Source organism: Dromiciops gliroides, chromosome 1, assembly GCF_019393635.1.
Source record: "Dromiciops gliroides isolate mDroGli1 chromosome 1, mDroGli1.pri, whole genome shotgun sequence".
Taxonomy (NCBI): Eukaryota; Metazoa; Chordata; class Mammalia; order Microbiotheria; family Microbiotheriidae; genus Dromiciops; species Dromiciops gliroides.
Genome location: NC_057861.1, coordinates 249455280 through 249478036, shown reverse-complemented (window position 1 = coordinate 249478036; position 22757 = coordinate 249455280). Strand labels below are relative to the sequence as shown.

At 36.0% G+C, this 22757-nt stretch overlaps 1 protein-coding gene across 2 annotated transcripts in view; it reads right to left on the bottom strand.

Annotated features, from left to right (window-relative positions):
- Positions 1-22757, bottom strand: part of RNF138 (ring finger protein 138) — a 41191-nt gene that overhangs the window by 3126 nt on the left and 15308 nt on the right. For both annotated transcript variants that reach the window (XM_043962630.1, XM_043962621.1), the window contains exons 4-7: positions 15894-16059; positions 14566-14681; positions 6594-6650; positions 5606-5717 (exon numbers count right to left, since the gene is read on the bottom strand). In XM_043962630.1, coding sequence (XP_043818565.1) covers positions 5606-5717; positions 6594-6650; positions 14566-14681; positions 15894-16059 — 451 coding nt within the window. The remainder of the gene's footprint in view (positions 1-5605; positions 5718-6593; positions 6651-14565; positions 14682-15893; positions 16060-22757) is intronic.

Genomic DNA, 22757 nt, shown 5'->3' with positions numbered 1-22757 from the left:
TACTGCCTATTTAGCTGACACCTGACTAACAATGCTAAAACAGTAACAGTTTTTATATCCAACTTCCATTGGTTTATTTCCTAACCACCTATTTTACAACTACTTTATTGCCATCATAAAATCTGCATTGGAAAAGATGCCAGGAGTCATGTTCTGACCTATTAGCTACCTGGAACAGGAACAGGAACCACTTCTTTTACAATATTCACCTCACCTGAGTAGGTATTAATCAATAACAAGTAGCCTACTATGTGCCAGGGACAATACTGAGTCATTTATTGTGCCAGTGACATGAGTTAAATTTTTTTAAAGGAACAATCCCTATTCACAAGGATTCTAATGGGGAAGGTAAGTACATATCAAAATATGCAGGGTGGGGGCAGCTAGGTGGCGCAGTGGATAGAGCACCAGCCCTAGAGTCAGGAGGACCTGGGTTCAAATCCGGCCTCACAGACACTTAACACTTGCTAGTTGTGTAACCCTGGGCAAGTCACTTAATCCCAATTGCCTCACCAAAAAAAAAATTATGCAGGGTGTCCCAAAAGTTTCAAGCTGCTATGAGGGCCAGAATTTGATATACAGAGCATTAATTGGGTGACTTGCCAAAATATTGGAGTCCCAGAAATATGAGGGACCTTTAGATTCACCCTCCCCTTTGAACTGCCCTTTTGGATATTTCTCCCAGTCCAGTAAGAGCTGTACAACTTTAATCCACAGAAGGATCAGATTTTATTACTTGGGAATTAATTAAACAACAAAGGTAAAACTAATAAAAAATCAAAGATAAGGAAATAGGAAAAAGAAATACAGATAAATTCTCTTAACTCTAAACTTAGCCTATGCAATCCCCAGATCATTTCCAATTAAGTTAATTCAAAGGAATTTAGGGTTTTCTGTGTTCACTCACCAAAACCTGGAAAGTCTGCCGTTGTTTGCGCCACCGGAAGGGGAGAAGCTAGAGAGCTAGCGTTCCAGAAGTGCCTCCACCTCCCCTCAGGAAGGGTTCAATCTTCCTCCCCCAAAAGGGGAGGTCCTTCAAAAACTGCCTATGGAGAGTTCTCCTTCTGACCTCAGTAGCATACCTAAATTCAGGGTGGGCCAGGTGTGGCCCCTCCCAAATGAGTCAGCTAAAACTCCAATAATTTTTACCACACTACTAAAGCCTGAAACTGCACTAAGACTTTCCCACATACAACCTATCAATAAATACAGGGCAATTTTTGGTAACTAATTGGATTTGTGCAGTGAGGGAGGTTGGAGGTCAATATAATGCCAAGGTTACAAACCTAGGAGACTAGCACTTAGCACAGTGTCTGGTACATAGGCTTATTTCCTTCCTTCTTAGGGACACCTAGGTGGATAGAGCACTGGCCCAGGAGTCAAAAAGACCTGAGTTCAAATCTCACTTCGGATACCTACGAGCTATGTGACCCTGGGCAAGTAACTTAACCCCAACTGCCTTAAAATAGTTGGGCCATCAGAGGGCAGCTAGGTGGCTCAGTGGATAAAGCACTGGCCCTGGATTCAGGAGGACCCGAGTTCAAATCCAGGCTCAGACACTTGACACTTATTAGCTGTGTGACCCCGTGCGACTCACTTAACCCTGATTGCCCCACCAAAATAAAAACAAAAACAAAACAAAAAAACAGTTGGGCCATCTCCAGTTGTCCTGATGTATATCTTGCCACTGGACCCAGATGGCTCTGGAGGAGAGTGAGGTTGGTGACCTTGTACAGTGCTCCCTCACTTAAATCCAATTCAGTACAAGTCATGACATCAGCCTAATGTCATGGTCCTCTGAGAATGAAGGACAAACAACAATTGACAATTTTCTTCCTTCTTACTAGAAAGATACGACTTTGAGAGAAATAATTTACAATATATTAATATAATATAATTGTTACAAAATAACAAAATAAAGGTTTGCAAAGAGCTTTAAATATACTAACTTGTGTAATCTATCCAAAAATCCTAGGTAAGGTTATTATTGGCCCCATTTTATAGATGAGGAAACTGAGGCAAATCAAAGTGACTTGCCCTGGGTCATAATACGTATTGTCTGAAGATAGATTTGAACTCAGATCTTTCTGATTCCAGATCCAGTATTCTATCCATTATGCAAACATAGCTACCAAGCAAATGGCAAGCCCCAGGAATGTTTTAGCCAAAATGTCAAAGCACTTCCATGTCAAAGTAAGAAAACTATAAACCACCAGAAATAAAAAGTACCAAAGAACCACAGTCAGGGTATCTCACAAGACCTAGCAGCTTCTGCCATAAACAAGAGGCAATCTTGGAATATAATACAGAAGGATGCAAAATAGCTAGGGTTTCTCAATTACAACCACAAAAAGTGTATCCCACAAAGTTACAATTATACACAATTGTATTAAAAAAATTATAAAAGGGGGTGGGGAGGGAGATGGAAAGGAAATGGACTTTAAAGTATCGAACACCTTTTAAGTATTCCAAACTAAAAGACAAGAGCTAGGGGCAGCTAGGTGGCACAGTGGATAAAGCACTGGCCCTGGATTCAGGAGGGCCTGAATTCAAATCTGGCCTCAGACACTTGACACACACTAGCTGTGTGACCCTGGGCAAGTCACTTAACCCTAATTGCCCTGCAAAAAATAAATAAATAAATAAATAATATTGGGGGGGGGCAGCTACGTGTTACAGTGGATAGAGCATGGGCCCTGGAGTCAGGAGGACCAGAGTTCAAATTCAGCTTCAGACCCTTGACACACACTAGCTGTGTGACCCTGGGCAAGTCACTTAACCACAACTGCCTCACAAAAAAAATTAAAATTAAAAAGGACAACAGCTGAATAGAAATTTTAAACCAAGAAAGATAAGTGTATTTAAACAACTGGAAGAGGATACAGAATTAAAGGCTAACATTCTACTAAAGGGAGAAAAAATGTCCCTTCAGAATATTATTATCTTCAAAGGTCATTGAGGGAGTTATATAAAATAATGGCAGGATTGGTGGGTAGATTACACTGATAGTTTTAAGAAGGGAGAAAGGGGGAAAAAGGGAGGATTAAAAGTGATACCTTGGTGAAAAAAGGAAGAAAAAGCAATTGGAACTTAGTGTTTCTCATAACTGTGAGAAAGAGGACCATGGAAACATAGAAGAAAGGAGAGGGGTAACCTCACTCATCTAAGTAAGAGTTGAATACTCATACAGAGAACATCTGATAAAGAAATGCATCAAACAACAAGAAAACAGGGAAAGAGGAGGGTAAATGGGATGATACTGGGGAAAAATAATTTTTAAGCTAAACAAACTTCAACTTCAGAGTTTAGATATTGAAGAGGGAATTAAAAGGGAAAAAAATTAGTAAGAACTAGTGATCAGGATCTAGGTAAAGGGAAGGATCATAAAAGGGCCACCCAGAAGCTCCTAGCCAATTTTTTAAAAACCCTCAAACCTCTACTATGCTCTGCCACTACACCACAACCTCAGTCAATATTCCTTCAACATATATTACTACTATTTGCAATTCAATTGTCCAAGGGAAAATACTAAAAAATTAAGTCATCTTCAAGGAACTTATAGTAAGGATGATCATAAAATATATGTTTAATAAGAAAAGGAGTAGGGGCGGCTAGGTGGCGCAGAGGGATAAAGCACCGGCCCTGGATTCAGGAGTACCTGAGTTCAAATCCGGCCTCAGACACTTGACACTTACTAGCTGTGTGACCCTGGGCGAGTCACTTAACCCCCATTGCCCCGCAAAAAACAAAAAAATAAGAAAAGGAGTTAAGTACATGAGGAATATAAAATTCTATGAGGTTGTAAATAATTTAAAAGTTAGGGGCAGCTAGGTGGCACACTGGATAAAAGTACCAGCCCTGGATTCAGGAGGACCTAAGTTCAAAGCCGGCCTCAGACACTTAACACTTAGTAGCTGTGCGACCCTGGGCAAGTCACGTAACTTCCATTGCTTGCCCCCCCCCCCAAAAAAAAGAACTTAAAAGTTGAGTAGGGACACAGGCAAGAATTAGAGAGAAAACTTAAGAATCATATATGCTTTTAAGTTGAAAGATCATTTTACTTCAACTGCTGATTCTAATAAAGAGTATACACCAAATACTATATAATCATTTATATTATCACTATTAGGATGCTGATTTACTTTTTTAAAGCATTGAGTTTTTTTTTTAAATAAAGCATTGTGTTTCATTCCCACTGGAACTAGAGTTAAGCATGTAACACTGAACAGAGTGCTGGGTTTAAAATAAAATGACCTGGATTCACATCCAGAGTAGTTCTATTCTTTCACTGTCACCAATATGTTTCTAGTCACACTGGTTTGCAACCTCAGTCTTAACTCCTCACTCATTTATGTCCAAATCATCTCTATCTCTACAACATTTCTCCTATGCATTCCCTTCTTTCTATTGACACAGCCACCATCCCATTTCTGGCACTGTCTATTCCCTGTAAATACTGCAATAGCCTTCTATTTGGTCTGCCAACTTCATATCTCTACTCACCCCAATCCATCCTTTATATACTCACTTGCCCTTGGCAAGTCACTTAACCCTCATTGCCCGGCCCCCCAAAAAAAAAAGAAAAGAAAAGAAAAAAAAGGAAAAAAATAAAAAGGAGAAGTAGGGAGGTCTGGTTAGTGTGAGAGATGGAATAACACCCCCTGCTAAGTGGAACACTTTTTGAGCTCTGGCCTGAGGTCTTAGCCATGTGACTTTAGCATCAGAAAGTTACATCTATAGAACCACCTGTGGGACTTGTCAATCAGAGCTACCAGCCAATTAGCTTGGAGCTGGGGGGGGGGGGGGGGGAGAGGAGGAGAAGAGACAGCCCTGTTTCCAGTTGGAGAGGTTTCTGGGAGGAAGAAGGGGTTGAGCAGGCTGGCTCTCTCTTTCACCCGGGACCTCATTCTGAGTGGAGCTGAGATGCTGGATCCCTGAGATAGATAGATGAAGGAATCTTGGCCTCTTTCTCTCTCCTCACCAAATTCTCATGCTCCCTAATAAATACTTAAAAGTCTAAACTCTTGCTAAAGCTTATACTTTATGGCAACCACTCATTAGATTTTTAGACAGTCTAGCTAGAATTTTAGCCCCTTTTACAGATAGCAACTCTACATTAGGTAATAAGTAAATAAGCCTAATCAAGATGTGATAATGGCCTTAACTTAAGATGATGGAAGTGAAAATGGTAAGGAGGGTAAATATATCTGTTGTTTCTGCCTTTTTCTTGGTGATAACTCCACTCTATTCTACTGTACCCCCAAAATAGTTCCTATTTTATAATAGGAATGAATGTGGTTTGATATACCTTTAAAACCTTTGAAGCAGGAATAATGCTTAACCTAAATTTTTTATTTTAACCACTTAGTAATATTATTTTAAGAAAAAGAGAAAAATTAAACTGTTTTGAAAAACAGCTTCATGGCACTGTACCCTAAATGTTAAGGTAGAAAGAAACGTATATATGTATAAGAGATAAAATCTTTTATTTTATACAATTGTGTACATTGTTTATAATGATGTACACAAATGAAGTAAATGTCACAATTATTCTTTTTGTAAACCATACCTAAGAATTAAGACAAACTGCCTCAGTCATACTTACCACAGGGACTATCTGAAAGAGGTGACTATTATTACAATGATCCAGTAAACGCTGTCTTGTAAAGTTTGCTTCTTGACACAAGGGACACTTAAATGTGGGATGCCCAGTAGAACTGCAATACAATAATGTTAAGAAACTGAACAAGTAATGATAATAATCAAGAAACTTAGTCCTAAAGAAGAGTTAAGAAAATTTACTCCCTTCCATTCTTCACAGAGTTAAGGGGAAATTAGTTAAGGGGAAATTAATGTGAAATCTTGCATTCACTGCCAAACTAAAAGTCAATATGTTGGTTGGATTTGAACTTAATTACATTTCTTTTTTATTCCAAGAATAAAGGAATGGTTTACTGAGTGGAGAAATGGGGAGGGATATATTTGGGAATGATGTGATATAAAACCAAAAGATACCAATATTTTTTTTCTTTTAAAAGACAACAATGTTAGGTTAAATAGATTTAATTCAAAATACCAAGAAAGAAAATATGGGATCCTTCCATTTTTATTGTAATATTGCTTTGGCTATAGTTAGCCATTCTATCATAGTTACATGACTTACCTGAAGTTTAAATTTAGTATGCTCTGATTAAAAGCTTTCCCTCAAGTTCAAAACTACACAAAAAGTTACTAGGGATATTAATTAATATCAGTTCAGTACTGACAACTGTATAAGCTTCTGTGCTCTTTGTATTAATTAGCATGGATACTAAATTGTCTGATGCATAAAAATTTCTTTTAATGTGAAGTTTTACCTATTATCAACCAAGCTGTAAAAAGTCATATTGAAACATATTTACTAACATGGTTCAAACTATTCAAAAAATGTCACTGATCAAAAACCTTAAAAGCTAAATTTTCAATATAAAATAATTACTCTGAATATTTAAGGTAAACTATGGCTTAGAAGTTTTAATCTAATCAAAAATACTATAATTATCTGGTAAAACAGATACCACTTATTTAAAAATATCAATTTTTTAAAAGATTACCTTGCATCTCCTTGATAGGTCTCTGTATTATCAGATGTAGATGTCTCGCTCCTATTACTTAAAGAAAGGCATGGGAGAAAATTGTTTTAAATTAATTGTCAAATTTAAAGTGGTCAAATTAAAAACCCAAAGACTAAAGTACAGGAAAATCTCATTATTTGGACTTATTGAGTCGAAGAGCCTGAATGAGAATGGAAACTTTAGACTTCAGAATATTTATGAACAGTTTAGTATTATTCTTTTTAAAAGCAGTTTTATATTACTTTAAAATACATTTATCAATCTGAACTTACAAGAAAGACAACCAAGGTCTTTATCCACTTTCTTTAAAAAAAAAGGAAATGGTTCATTTATGCTTATAGCTAAAAAATTCTAAGAGCAATGTCTTAAAAATACTGTTTCATTATGAAATCAGATATTTGTTTGATGTTTTAAAATCAGGTGCCTATTCCCACTTCTCAAAACAAAATTCATGATTTTTTTTCTCAGAAAGTTGAGGAAAATAAAACTTTGGGAATACCAACAATAGCAACCTGTAGATAAGATTTAAAGTACTTTTATTGCAAATAAAAGTACTTTTTCTTATCTCATTCAAAATTTGTTTGTAAGTCCTCATTTCTCTCCATTCTCATTTCCATTAGCTCACCCAAGTCTTCATAACCTCATGCCTGGACCAAAATAACTGTTTAACTGGGCCTCCTTATAAATGTCTTATGTAATACTGCCAGAATAATCTTCCTAAAAACACAATTTTCATCCGGTCATTCCCTCTACTCAAAAACCCACACTGGCAGCTTACATGTTCATAGTACTTTACAGTTTTCCAAATTATCTCTTTTTAACAACCTTATGAATTAGGCAGTACAAGTATTATTACCCACATTTTACAGAAGAGGAAAATAAAGCTGAGAGATTAAAGTCACTCATCCATTGTCACATGCCTAGTAAAGTTCTAGAGCCAAAGACTGAACATGTATCTTCTGACTTCAACTAATGTGTTCTTTCTACAACATGTAAAAATAATTATAAACTTTTGCTCTTTGCTATTCAAAGGCTCTCTTTCTCCATCATATGGCCTCCCTTTCTACACTTAGCTCCAGCAACTTCCCAACACAGTTTCTGCTCTGGTCAAGCCAGCCTCCTGAAGTTCCTCAGACACTCCTTGTACATTTCCTAATTTTCAAGATCTCAAGTTCCAGCTCCTTCACAAAGCTTTCCACAATTATGCTAACACCGATCTTAAAAAATAGTCATGAGGGGGCTGCTAGGTGGCACAGTGGATAAAGCACAGTCCCTGGATTCAGGAGGACTTGAGTTCAAATCTGGCCTCAGACATTTGACACTTAGAAGCTGTGTGACCCTAGGCAAGTCACTTAACCCTCATTGCCCCACCAAAAAACAACAAAAATAGTCACATGAACTTCTGAGCATGAAATTTCTTTCCTTAGACAACATGTGGCCTCCTTTTGAACCTCTTCTGTACAAAAAGTACATGATGTACTTACTGGGGAAAAGAGGGGAAGCAGGAAATAGAACTAGAGGAAGGTCTTGAATTATTAAAATCTGAATGGGTAGGAGAGCAAAGAGGATATTATATTGGGGGAAGGGGGAACAAAGAAGAAAGAGAAAAAGTATACCAAATGGAAAAGAGGAAAGATGTGGAATCTTTGTAGAACAGCAAAGAGACAAGACTGACTTGAACACAGAGAATATGGCAAGGAATTAGCTATAGGAGATAAGAGAAAAATGAGGTCAATTAATGGAGAAACTTCAAATGGCAGGAAGTTTAGACTTATTTCCAGTATAGTATATAAAAGGCAATCGAACCAAAGTCAGAAGACATGGCATTCAACCATGAGCAAGTCATTTAATCTTGCCACCTCAATTTCCTCCTCTGTAAAAAGTGGATAATAAGACTTATAGCACGTAAAGTGTAAGGTTGCTGTGAGGAAAGCATTTTAAAAACTATAAAATACCAAAAGTTCTATTTTATGTTATAATTACTTGCAAATGTAATATCCTCCTACTTAAGATTATAAATTCAAGGAAGACAGGGACTACATCTTTTGGAATCCCTGCATCTAGCAGACAGATAAAGTTGAACTGAATCTTCCCCTTTCTTGACTATTTATAATGCCAAATTGGCCACTACATGCTGGGCTCTTAGTAATAGTTAATAAAAGACATTGCCCTGGCTACTGAAGATGTAAAAAGAACACAACAGACTATGCCATGATGTATATTTCTCTAATTATTTCACCCATCTAACTGATCTCCCTATTAGGGACTAAGTTCTCAATAGAGTAGGGACCACATCTTATACTTGTCTTGTAATCCCCACCCAGACTATAACTACTCAATACTTTTTTGAAATCTAATTATTTTTCTCTTATAAAATGTTATAGTTTCAACTGAGTTAAAGCAGTACTTCTTCCCTTCCCTCCCCCCGTTTCTTTTAAACCCAAATGCATAAAGAAAAATAATACAAAAAAGGAATGCAGAAAAGGTTCATTTTCTTGGCTAGCTATAATTCAAGTTCTCCTTTTTCTATCTAAATGAAAACTAGAGTTGAGCATTCTGAAGAGGTGAGATTCTAAGCCTGAAGATACCAATAGTTATGATGAAAGTTAATGTTTTTCAAATAACTTTTTTTAGCTTTTTTCTTATGTCTTAGAGTTCAGACAAGATCTCCAAGGCAAATAGTAATGTAAATTTCTTTTTTAAATATGAATTCCGCCCCCCCACTTCTAAAATCAGTTGTTTTAATCTAGTTGATGACAAGTGTTCAGCAGTGGTGGTGTTCTTTAAGGGAGGCAATAAAAATATTTTTAAAAATAAAAGTTAACTGACTTACCCAAGGTTATACATCAAGTTATCGGCAGAACCCAGGCTACAACTCAGGTGTGCTGACTCTAAGGCCAGTGCTCCTTCCATTTAGATATGGGTTGTCTACCTACCTGACAGGGTGGTTGTGAGTAAAGTGCTTTGAAAACCTAAAAGCACTATACAAATGTGAGCTTTACTTTATAATTATTCTTAAGAAAAATTTTGAACGAACATATTAAATGCACATAATCTGACACTACTTTGGCCTTGGGGTTACTTGAAAAGTCTCTTCCCTGTTTTCTTTAGGTATATTTGTAAGTTTTCTGATATAGGGAGGCAGACTAGATATGGAACCACAAGACCTATGTTCACACAGTTGCCTAACTGTGTGGCAAGATCAAGTTACTTTATCTGAGAATACTTAAGCATTTATACCAAATACCATAACAGGGGTTGTTTCATAAATCTTATAGCGCAATATCAATGTGAGGTAATCATATTGAATTCCTGCTTACAAAGTTAATTTGTTTAATAACTTCTTTCTTTGCAAATAACCACAAATTTCAGCATAGTCCCTTCCCAAGACACACAAAATTCCAAATCTGCTTCAATGTTCTTCCATGGTTTAATTTCCAAAAAAATGTAACTTAATAATTTTAAAATACAAAAAGATGACAAACAGTAAAAAGAAAAAATTTAACGTTTTCACTAATGTTCTTAAGAGTTTTGAAGTACTTTGGAGCAAATTGTCCAAAATGTGAAAATGCATTCAAAAACAAACCTACCAAAAGATAGGTTATCGAGGGTATGAGGTTTTCCCAAGAACTGTAAATTATATGAATAAATTAAAAAGCATGCTCAAAATCATTATAAAATGAAAAAGAACCTTGAGGTTTCATACATAAAAATGAACATTTGTAAAGATTATAAAAAACTGAATAGCTGATATTGTAGAGGCCACTAGAAGCCAACCACACTAAAGCACTATTAGTGGAAATGTGAAGAGGCTCAACTACCCTAAATTTCAATTTCTAATTATGGAAAAAACAACTAAATAATCCATAACTTTTGACCTATTTAACAATCTTACCCCATGGAAGTAAAAACAGCAGCATTCATTGTGGTTGTTGCTGAGTCACTTTTTTTCAGCCATGAATGACTCTTCATGACCCCATTTGGGGTTTTCTTGGCAAAGATACTGGAGTGTTTGCCATTTTCTTCTCCAGCTCATTTTACAGATAAGGAAACTGAGGTAAACAGGGTTAAGTGACTTGCCCATGGTCACCCAAATACTAAGTGTCGGAGGCCAGATTTGAATTCAGGAAGGCAAGTCTTCCTAATTCCAGGCCTGGCACCCTATCTACTGTGCCACTTAGTTGCCCACCCTTTGTGGTAGCAATGAAGTTAACAACCAAGTCCCAAAATATAGGAAATGTTTGAAAATTTACACACACACACACGTGTGTGTATGGGTGTGTGTGTATAGGATTATTATGAAGCAAGAAAGGGCAAGAGCAATTCACAGAAATATGAGAAGACATGTGAACTAATGTAGAATACTAAATGAGCAGAACAAAAAAATGATATGCATAAAGAATACAACAATGTAAATAAAAGATCACAAAAAAGAAAGTTGAATTCTCAAGAACTGAAAAAACAATATGTGAAATTGTACTACTAAATGTTTTGCTTATTTTCCTCTCACAAAGCAAATGGGGTAAGGGTGGGAAAGAGTGTTGAAATGACTAATATAAGGGGGTAAAAAGCATCAAAATAACATTTACTTTGAGGCAATTGGGGTTAAGTGACTTGCCCAGGGCCACACAGCTAGTAAGTGTCTGAGGCCAGATTTGAACTCAGGTACTCCTGACTCCAGGGCCGGTGCTCTATCCACTGTGCCACCTAGCGGCCCCCTAACATTTACTTTTAAATATAACAGGGTAAAGCACCAAAATAACATTTACTTTTAAATTAGGGTGGGGACATTTTTTTTTAAGTCAACCTAAAATTATGCATGAAAAATTACTAAGTTGTTCATCCCGGTTGACCCTGCCAGGTTTCTATCTCAAGGAATTGAAACGAAGGCAAGATCATAAGCACAAATATTTATTTGTATTATTTGTGATTCAAAAAGTTGAAAACAAACTATGTGCCCAAAAACTAGGAATGGCTGAACTGTGAAATATGAAAATACTGTATATTTGTGCCTTAAAGAATGACCACTATTAAAGATTCTGGGAATCAGGGGATGTTAGTACCATACTATGAAATCTATAGCTAGTACTTCTCAAACTATGTAAAAAATACTGGAGAGAGAAGACTCCTTACTTTGCTCCTGTTTGTACTGGGAAAGCTTCCAGGTTTTTTTTGTTGCAAACAAAGCTAAGTCTTCATTTTGAATGTATGCTTTTCATGATATAAAAAGGTCTCTTCCATAACCACATTTTTTAGAATTTTCAATATAAGTGAATGATTTATCAGTTCTTTCCACATCTACTGAAATAATCTTGTGATCATTTATGTAACTAATTATGCTAATTTTCCCTAAGGCTGAGCTACCCTTAAAATCTTGGTACTGATCCAGTTTGATCATAGGAAATTATTTTCTGGATATGTTGCTTTGATCTCCTTGAGAAGATTTCATTTACATTTCTGCATCAATATAGAATACTGCTATAGTTGTATAATTATCTTTCTACATTTTGTCTCTCCCTGGTTTGGTAGCAGGACAATGTGTCTTACAAGAGATTTAGTACAATGTGCTATCTCTATTTCCCAGGAATAATTTTTGTGGCTTAAGTTTGACAGAATTAACCAAAAAATGTAAATGGCCTAGGGATTCAATTAAGAAAATTAAGAAAAATCCCTAGGCCATTTACATTTTTAATTGAATTGACTGATGTCCTCTTTGATTTCTTTTTCTCAAATCTGTTGGCTTAGGAATTCCTAATTATTGTTTCATTAGCATGGCTATGCTTTTATATATTTTTCTAAATATTCTTTAACTTCCTTTGAGCTCTCAGTTTTGTTGACATAATGGTAAAGATAAGTTTGATATTTTATTTTTTCCTTCTGCTACAAATTTTGCTATTTATTTTATATCATGATAATTCGATTTTCCTATCTTTTACCTAATCAGGTCAAATAATTATCCATTTTGTTAATCTTTTCAAAGAACCAGCTTTTTTTTTTAATCAATTCAATGGGTTTTTTCAAGTTTATTTTACTTAGCTATAAAAATGTTTTTTATAATTGTTTTAGGTTTGCTGCTAATTTTCTAGTTTTTTAGTGCATCCTATTTCATTTAGAGTTTTTCTATTTTGTTGTTTTCAGTGACACATACTTCCTCTGAAGACTACCATTAACTCCATCCTCTAAGTTTTGTTATGTTGCCTCATTGTTATGATTTAAGTCATTTTTCATTTCTCTAATTTATTCTGCAACTCATTCAGAATATTATTTATTCTCTACTCATGCGTACTATCTTGGTCATATTGCCTTTATACATTACTGTTTTATTGTTCTATAGTCTCTAATGTCTGTATTCTGTTATTTCCAACTTGTGAAATGATGCCCAACCAAATGATCAATTTTTGTGAAGCTACCATGGCATGCTCAGAAGTATATACTAAACTTCACCTCCCAACCAGCCATCTACCCAGGCCATTTCACTATTTATCTGCCCCCTTCTGAACTGTTCCTTCCCTCCTTGGCCATCCAGCATCCTTCTCCACATCATACCTCAGACCTAGACCTCTCTAGGTAAGAATCCAAGTTCCCCCCCATCCCTAGTGAAATTAATCCACTTATCTTTGGAGATTCCCGTACCCCACCCCCAGGGCCCAGCACAGTTCATTGGTGACTGAGTAGTCCACTTTGATTTCTACACCAGACCAGCTTTCAGTTTCAACTTCCATCCATCCAACCAACCACCCAAGTAGACCGGCATTAATTTCCACAATACACCTGAAAACCAGACCTCTGTATCTGGGTCTTTCTGAATCCATTAAAGCATTAATAAAAAATTCACCACTAGCTATGTAAAATATAAGTCAAAGAGTTTGAGATCAGAAGTCAGCAATAAAAACAGTACAGAACTTCTAGCACTGGACTCAGAGAAACACTAGACCTAAATTCTAACCTCAGCTCTGCCACCCCTTCTGAGTTTAGAAATGTCACTTAACCTCCAACTGAGACACAATTTCCTCAAATTTAAGATGAAGGAGGTTAAGCTGAATGACCTCTAAGCTCTCTTCCAGTCCTGTGATCCTAGTACTCTTGCTAAAAAGTCACTCATCCTCTCTGAGTTTTAGTTTCCTGATACATCAAATGAGAGAATTAGACTATTTGAACTATGTTCTTTTCAATTCTCTAAATCAAAACTTGATTTTTTTCTAGAATTTTCCCAAATTTACACCTATTCAAAATTGGCAGTGTGTAAAACTCTGACCTATAAACTCATGATCACTAATTCCAAATTATAGAACTAAAATTTGGGGCCTTAATAGTATAAATTTAAAATTGTCTTTAACAAGTCAAATTCTACATGAAATTTTCTATCATTGGAAGAAAATTTCTATCACCAATGTTAAGTGGTTTATATGTAAAGTTTAATCAATATGTAACTCAGTTTTATTCCTTTAATGATAAGGAATCTTATAAAGGAAAAATTATATGATTCCAAACTGACAAATAGGAAAGACATTTAATTTTACTATGGGTCATAAACAATTCAATTACGTCAGAAACAGAGAGCAAAAGCACTAGACTTTTTAAGTGAGGCAATTGGGGTTAAGTGACTTGCCCAGGGTCACACAGCTAGTGTTAAGTGTCTGAGACCAGATTTGAACTCAGGTACTCCTGACTCCAGGGCCAGTGCTCTATCTACTGCGCCACCTAGCTGCCCCAGCACTAGACTTTTTTAAAAATCTACTGTGTTCTAAATTCATTCTACAATGTTGAGGCCCAAGATTTAATCTACATATGCCAATTATAATTCTGAAGTCTTTTCCCTAGGCAATTTATAGCAGTTTATTTAAATTTCAACACCTTTACTTTAAAAATTTGAGTTTCACTTTGCTTTTAACTAAATAATTAGCAAATTATAATACATTAAACTACTTTTAAATAAACAAAAATTATTTACCTATTCCCTACTGAATCTTGAGAGATCTGAAAGTTTGGAATGATGGAGGACACACCATACTCATCCTGATACTTCTTACAAGATTTGTAATGATGTCTCATGCGATAAAATTTGATCTGTAAATGAAATCCAAAACAATTTTGCACTAGAAACAGAAATCTCTCACAAGTTTAAAAGACAATTCTGGGAAATAGGCGAAAAAGCCAAAAGTAAGGATAATGTAAGCACTCTAAACAAAATAAATCTCCCACTACTGAAATTTTTAACATTTAAAAATAGTTTCTTCTTTCCAACTGCTGAACCTAAACATGAGTAAAAGATCCTTTACCTATCAAGTATAAATAATATGAATAATGCTAAACCTTGGCATTACAATTATAAAAACTTTTTTTTTTTTTTTGCAGGGCAGTGGGGGTTAAGTGACTTGCCCAGGATCACACAGCTAGTAAGTGTCAAGTGTCTGAGGCTGGATTTGAACTCAGGTACTCCTGAATCCAGGGCCAGTGCTTCATCCACTGCACCACCTAGCTGCCCCCCATAAAAACTTATTTTTACTAATAATTTTTAATGTTATGCTTTATAGCCATTATATCTTAACACTACCAAGTTTTTTCCTAATCTTCTACTATTAGCATAGACTGAAAAATTAAAGTTGTCAGGTTAACCGCATACACATTTTTCATTTCAAGTGTATCTAGCTTCACTCTTCCCCACCCATCAGTTATGGACCCTTCTCTCACAAATGTGGAATGTTATCTCTGACTTGGGTAAATGCATAAAATAGAATCTGGCTTTGTTCACAAAATTCATCAACTAAAATAAAGCAATGTCTATAATGGGTCCCTAGACACATTATCATTTCTCCATTATTCCATTCCCTTCTCCACATGACAGAACCTTAATGGTTCTCTATGATGAATAATTGAGCAATAAATAAAGGTTAGTTGTCAATGTTATCAAATATTTTGTGACTACTACAGTAAATGAGCAAATGGAATTTCTTCTAATATTATGGTTCTTTAACTTAATGTGTGAAGATCTTGTGCAAGTCATAACTTCTTCAACTTTTGGACTGCTCATCTATAAAATGGGGGCAGGGGTGAGGTGTTAGGGGTGTGTGTACTAAATAGCCTCTGAGAGCCCTTCCAACTCTTGTCTCTGATATTATGAATTTTAAAGTTTCTAACATTAATATTATATTAAAAATAATCAATTAACTATCAAAAAGTTAAATGTCTCAGAAAATGACTGAGCCCAAATGAAATTCTCTATCATTTAGTGTGGGAAACTTGATTTAAAAATATCAAACATGGCATATTTTATTTTACCTGTTTTGCACAGCATCTGCAGCTACCAGAAAATTTCCTCATGACATTTTCAATGTCTAAGGCCCGTTCAGGACATGCTCGCTCTCGTCTAGTCACATTTCCACGACAGAGGGGACAGTGTATTCCACTTTCTCTCATAGCAGTCAGGAAACACTTTCTACAAAAACTAAACCAAAAGTTAAGAAATAAATCATCTAGTGAATGGATAAAATGTTTTTCATCCTATATAAAGGTATAAATGGTTATATTTTGTGCCACATAATTTGAGCCTGTTTATTACTAATTCACCGGAGAAAAAAAAACCCTGCATGTGTTTATTGGTCTACTTATGTTAAAGTGTTCAACAGATCCATTCCATCTAAGTTTAATCAGTACCAGATTCACCACTTCAACATATACACATCCCAATGAATAACAGTAACTGAAATGTATGTCACCTTAAGAGTTGCAAAGCACTTTACTTCCACATTACCTCATTTAAAGATCCTGTCAATACTGTCAGGGATAGGTACTACAGACATTATAATTATCATTTTACAAATTAATAAACTGAGGATGAGACATTAGTGACTTGCCAGTGGTCATACATCTAATTTGTGTCCTGGGCAGGATTCAAAACACAAGTGTTGGGGCAGCTAGGTGGCGCAGTGGATAGAGCACTGGCCCAGGATTCAGGAGGACCTGAGTTCAAATTTGGCCTCAGACACTTAACACTTACTAGCTGTGTGTGACCCTGGGCAAGTCACTTAACCCCAATTGCCTCACTAAAAAAATTAAAATTAAAAAAATTAAATTAAATTAATCACAACCCATTCTTTGAGCATTCTGGTTAATTAAGGTTTTGTTATAGTTAAAAAACATTTTGAGAACAGGAAGCATGTAGGTAACCTAGGCCAGGGCTTCATAAACTTTTTCTACTCAACCTCTTTTTGCCCAAGAAACTTTTATGCAACCCCGGGTATATAGGTATATGAAACAGATATACATAACCTTTTACTGCTGCCAAATTTTTCCTGACTCCCACATTGAGTTATGTGACCCACAGGTTAAGAAACTCTGACTTATGGAAGAAGTCACTTTTCTGTAAGAGTATGTCATTTTCCTCACGGGTAAAATGAGGAGATTGAACTAAATTATCTCTATCTTCCAACTATACAGAGATAATTCAGATCTATACATCCAGGCACAGTATATACCCTGAACCCTGCATTACCACTAGATTAGGAGAAGCAAGGAGTAACTACTAATCAAAACTCCTTCTATTCCACCACCTAACTTCTATTTTTAAATTATCACATATCTCACTGCCAATGCTTGTTTTTTTATCCCATATTTGGAAAAGCACTAAAATCTACACCTATGAAAAATGTAAGGGGCAGTGGTGATTTATTTTCAATTATTTCCATGTGTACATCTTTGCCACATGGAACCCAGACTTGTGCTGAGATAATCTTCAAAATATCAATTAATGAAAAAATATCCGTAAAGAATCTACATACAAGACACTTGACATGATGTTGGAAACACAAAGACAAAAATGAAAGTCTCTACCCTCAAGGAACTTATATTCTACAAAAGATAACATGTACACCAGTAGGTATATATACAATAAATACAAGGAAAAACCCTTTGGGGGAAGGGGACAGGGAATGAAAATGGTTCATGTAGAAGATGTCACTTGAAAAAAATAAAAAAAAATTTTAAAGGAGGGGAGGGCAGCTATGTTGCACAGTTGATAAAGCACTGGCCCTGGATGCAAGAGGACCCGAGTTCAAATCCGGCCTCAGACACTTGACACTTACTAGCTGTGTGACCCTGGGCAAGTCACTTAACCCTTAATGCCCTGCAAAAAAACAAACAGTTTGGCAAAAAAAAAAAAAAGTCACCAGCAGAGTTTTAAAGTAAGGAATTCTATACTGAAGTGAAGTAGCAGTATAGTGGAGACAGCCTTTGCAAAAGTACAGAGACAAGAGTCAGTTTGACTGGATCACAATGTCCAGAATAATAATAAAATTAGAATGGTAAATTGAAGGCAGCTTGTATAAGGTTCTAAAAACTAAATGGAGGAGTTATTTTTGATCCTAAAGGACAACGAAAAGCCAATCTAGAGATAGGAGTGACATGATTAACAGAACAGAATGAAAAAAGCTGAGAAAAAAGAAGGCCAAATATATGGGGCTTTTTTAACAGTCAACACTGAGAAGTGATGAGAATAAGGCTAATGGCTCTGTGAGAAAACATCAAAAGAATAGAAAACAAAATTTGGCAACTGATTACTAGTGTGGGGTGACTACAAAAATAACTTCCATTGACTGAAATAGCGAAGGTGACAGGAAGGGGAAAAATAATGAATTCCGTTTTGTACATGTTGAGTTTGAAACGCCTGTGACATAAGAGGTCTGAACTATACAAAAAGGCAGATGACCACTGGAACTCAACTAGAACTGGATATATGAATTTGGGGGTTATCTCCATTGAGGTGATAATTAAATCCAAGGAAACTAAAGAATAATCAACCTCACTTTTGTTGTTAAATAAAACATTATAAAATGATTACTGAAACAATAGCATTAATTAATCCCAGAAGGTAAATTAAGTATTCAAAGTTGAGAAAAATTCTGTTAATAAATATAAAAGGTATTTTCCCAGTGGGATAGAAAGGAATATACCTTTTTCTCAGCAGTACATGGCAACTGCACAAAAACTGACCATGTATTACAGCATAAAAACCTCACACCCTCACAATCTAGTTTTTTTGTGGATAGTTTTTATTTGTTACTTCCTGTGATTTTTCCCTTTTGTTTTGATTCTTCTTTCAGAACGTAACTAATTTGGAAATATGTTTAACATCATTGTATTGTATAACCTATTACCAGATTGCTTGCTTGCTTGGGAGGGAAGAAAGAGGGAGAAAAAATTTGGAACTCAAAATCTTACAAAAATAAATGGTGAAAATTATCTTTACACATAACTGGAAAAAATAAATACTATTTTTTAAAAAAAACTTCACAATCAAATGCAGAAAGGCAGAAATAGTTAAATGCATCCCTTCTAGGTCATGATGCAATAAAAATTACATGGAATAAATGGGCATGAAAAGACAAAATTAATTGGAAAAGAAATCTCATCCTAAAGAATGAGTTGGTAAAAACAACAAATTATAGAAACAATAATTTCATCAAAGAAAATCACAATAATGAGAAAACATACCAAAATTTATGGGATGCGGGGCAGCTGGGTGGCACAGTAGATAAAGCACCAGCCCTGGAGTCAGGAGGACCTGAGTTCAAATCCAGACTCAGACACTTAACACTTACTAGCTGTGTGACCCTGGGCAAGTCACTTAACCCCAACTGCCCCGCAAAAAAATAAAAGAAAATAAAGAAAAAAAAAAAGAAATGAGAGGGGGCGGCTAGGTGGCACAGTGGATAGAGCACCGGCCCTGGGGTCAGGAGGACCTGAGTTCTAATCTGGCCTCAGACACTTAAGACTTACTAGCTGTGTGACCCTAGGCAAGTCACTTAACCCCAACTGTCTCACCAAAAAAAAAAGAAAAAGAAATGAGCAGGCAGATTTCTGAAAAGACTGAACTGATGCTGAGTGAAATAAGCAGAACCAGAACACTGTATACAGTAACAACATTGTGCAATGATGATTTACCTCTTCTCAGCAATACAATGATCCAAGACAATTCCGAAAGACTTAGGATAGAAAATGCTACCCACATCCAGAGCAACAGCTATGGAGTCTGAATGGAGATCAAGCATATTATTTTCACTTTTTGTTTTTTCATTCTCATGGCTTTTCCCTTTTGTTCTGATTCTTCCTTCACAACATAACTAATGTGAAAATATGCATAACTTGATTATCCCTATATCAGATTGCTTGATGTCTTTGGGAGGGGGGACAGGAGAGAGAAAAAATTTGGAACTCAGAAACTCTTTCTACATGTAATTGGGGAAAACATAAAATACTATTAAGTTGGGGGTAGAGGGGAAAGGAGGAAGAAGAGGTATTTGTTAAAGAAATATTCTTTAATTTAAGATCAATATAGCCATAGTAAGAACTTCTGATTCATTATCATCCCTTCACAATACCATTTTCTGTACTACCTGCAACTCTATCAAAATACCATAATGATTCAAATATGGGATATAGACTGAATTCCTAAAATTAGATCCCTTACTGAGAATAAACACACAAATATGTAAACATTTCACAGATACTTATGAAAGGGAAAAGATTTCAAGTGAATGAAAGCTTCAAATATCTTTCATTGGTTTTCTTTATTAACTAAATACTAATGATAATTCACTATAGTGAGTAATTTTAGTCTCTATAGTGAAAGAAAGATGAGAACAATGACATGAAAGCACAGAAGTCACATTCAAGTTTTATTTGTGTAGACAGGAAAGGAAGACAAACTAGTGTATATTCGAACTAAATTGTTATAATGAATAGGTAAGAAGCAGCAATGTGGTATAACAGATTGAGAAAATCTGTCACGCCTCTGCCACTTATTAGCCAAGTACCAAAGGGCAAGTGTCACAGCCTCTCTGAACCCATTTATTTCTTCATCTGTTTAAAAAAAAAAAAAAAAGATAATGCTTCTACTACCCACCACTACTCCAGGATGGCTTTAAGAAAACTTCTATGAGCCATGAATAAATAGATGTGTACTATTTTAATATTAGTATTGTAATTTCATATATTATCAAATATAGTTGTGATATGCTTTTCCTTTTCTCTTTAAAATAGTTATAAGGGATGGCTAGGTAAGAGATCTATTCATTAGTCATAAAAACATTGAAATTACCTCAGAAGAAAAAGTTTGTCTATGCAGTATATAAAATGTATATATACTTGAGGGGGGGGGGGCTAGGTGGCGCAGTGGATAAAGCACCGGCCCTGGATTCAGGAGTACCTGAGTTCAAATATGGCCTCAGACACTTAACACTTACAAGCTGTGTGACCCTGGGCAAGTCACTTAACCCCCATTGCCCCGCCCAAAAAAAAAAAAATAAAGATTGCTTAAAAAAATGTATATATACTTGAAACATTCCTATTTCATTTGTTTTTTCCCAGTAAACAATTCAAAATGCAGGTTCCCTACCAACTAATTTCCCTCATTTTACAACTGAGAAAAACAACTATCCATGGACAAGAAGCTAGCTATTTATAGAGACAATCAGTACCAAAATACCTCTCCTAATTCTCAGGCTAGTACTCTTTTCACTACATTTCTTTATGAAAAGAATAGTTTAAGGCAAAATTAGCCATGACTTGTTCAAGTAAAGAACATTTTAAGTAACTGGATTAACTGTATGCAGAGAAGAACAAAGAGATTTTGCAGGGCTGAAGGAGAAAAGCTATACTTTACACAAAAAAATGAGATTTGCTAGAAAGTGGGATATCATCATCAGATTTCTTGGTGATCCCACTGGCTCCCATGGATTTACCTGACATCTCTAGGCCAATGACTTTTAGCCCTCATCTCTCTTCCCATGCTGTGGAGTTCCACAACTGTAACAATCTTTACATGATAGACAGCTCCTATGTATGAAAGGGATCCAGACATTTCCACCAAATAACTGCTACCCCATAGGGCAGGCAGGCAGCCTGGCTGAAGCAGCAAGACTTCCTCAAGATAAAGACAGTAAACAGCATGTTCCCAGAAAGTCAAACCACCTTCACCACTAGTTTGTCTACCATCTCTCTTCAGTCCATGATGGAGACAGATCAAAACTCTGAATCCTAAATCCTTTTAAACAGCAATTCTTCCAGTCCAGTGTCTATAGCCTGTAAGGGGTAAAATTCTAAAATATCTAATGAGTGGTTGCCAATAAATTATAAGCTTTAGCAAGAGTTAGACTTTTAAGCATTTATTAAGGAGAATAAGAATTTGGTGAAGAGAAAGGCCTAGATTCATCTATCTATTAAAGGGAGAGAGCATTCCTAGCTCCACTCTCCGCCAGAGTCCACAGGAAAAGAGAATTTGAGTCAGAGCGCCAGCCTCCCCCTTCTTCCTCCCACAAGCAAACCAAAGATGCAAGGTCTTGCCCTCAGAGACCTTCACCTCATGGTGGAGCTTTTCTACAATAAGTCTCCAGCAGGTGGCGTCATTCCAATCGTTACAAGCCATTCTGGGAAACAAACCCTATGGAGATGCCAGCTTGTTACTAAGTGCTCTTGGAAGTACTCTAGTCCATCTTTTGAAGACTGCAAAAAAGAAAGTTAGCTGAAACTTTCCATGGGCTGTTTTCCCCATTAGAACCTGAGCTCTTTGAGAGCAGGAATTGTCTTTTCTATTTGCTTTCCCAATGGTTAGAATAGTGCTTTACATATAGTAAGTAGTTAATAAATGCTTCATTCACTGCAATTGCTGGCTTAACAACTTCCCTGGTATCCTACAAGCATCCAAAATTCAACATATCCAAACACATACCAGAGTATTTTATACATATCATGTATTTACATATCTTTGAAAATGATTTATCCTGGGGGAAGCTAGATGGCGCAGTGGATAGAGCACTGGCCCTGGATTCAGGAGTACCTGAGTTCAAATCCAGCCTCAGACACTTAATACTTACTAGCTGTGTGACCCTGGGCAAGTCAATTAACCCCAATTGCCTCACTTAAAAAAAAATTATTTATCCCCCTAATAGAATGTAAATTCCTCAAGTGTAGGGACCTAATTTTTATATCTCTATCTCTAGTACCTAGCCCACAATAAGTCATTAATAAGTGCAAGCTAATAATTATTAATGAAAAGTGATACAGCTCTAGGGTTCCATATCAAACTAATCAGACTGGAAAAGTTGACAAAAAGGGAAAATGGCTAATAAATACTGGAGGAGTTACAGT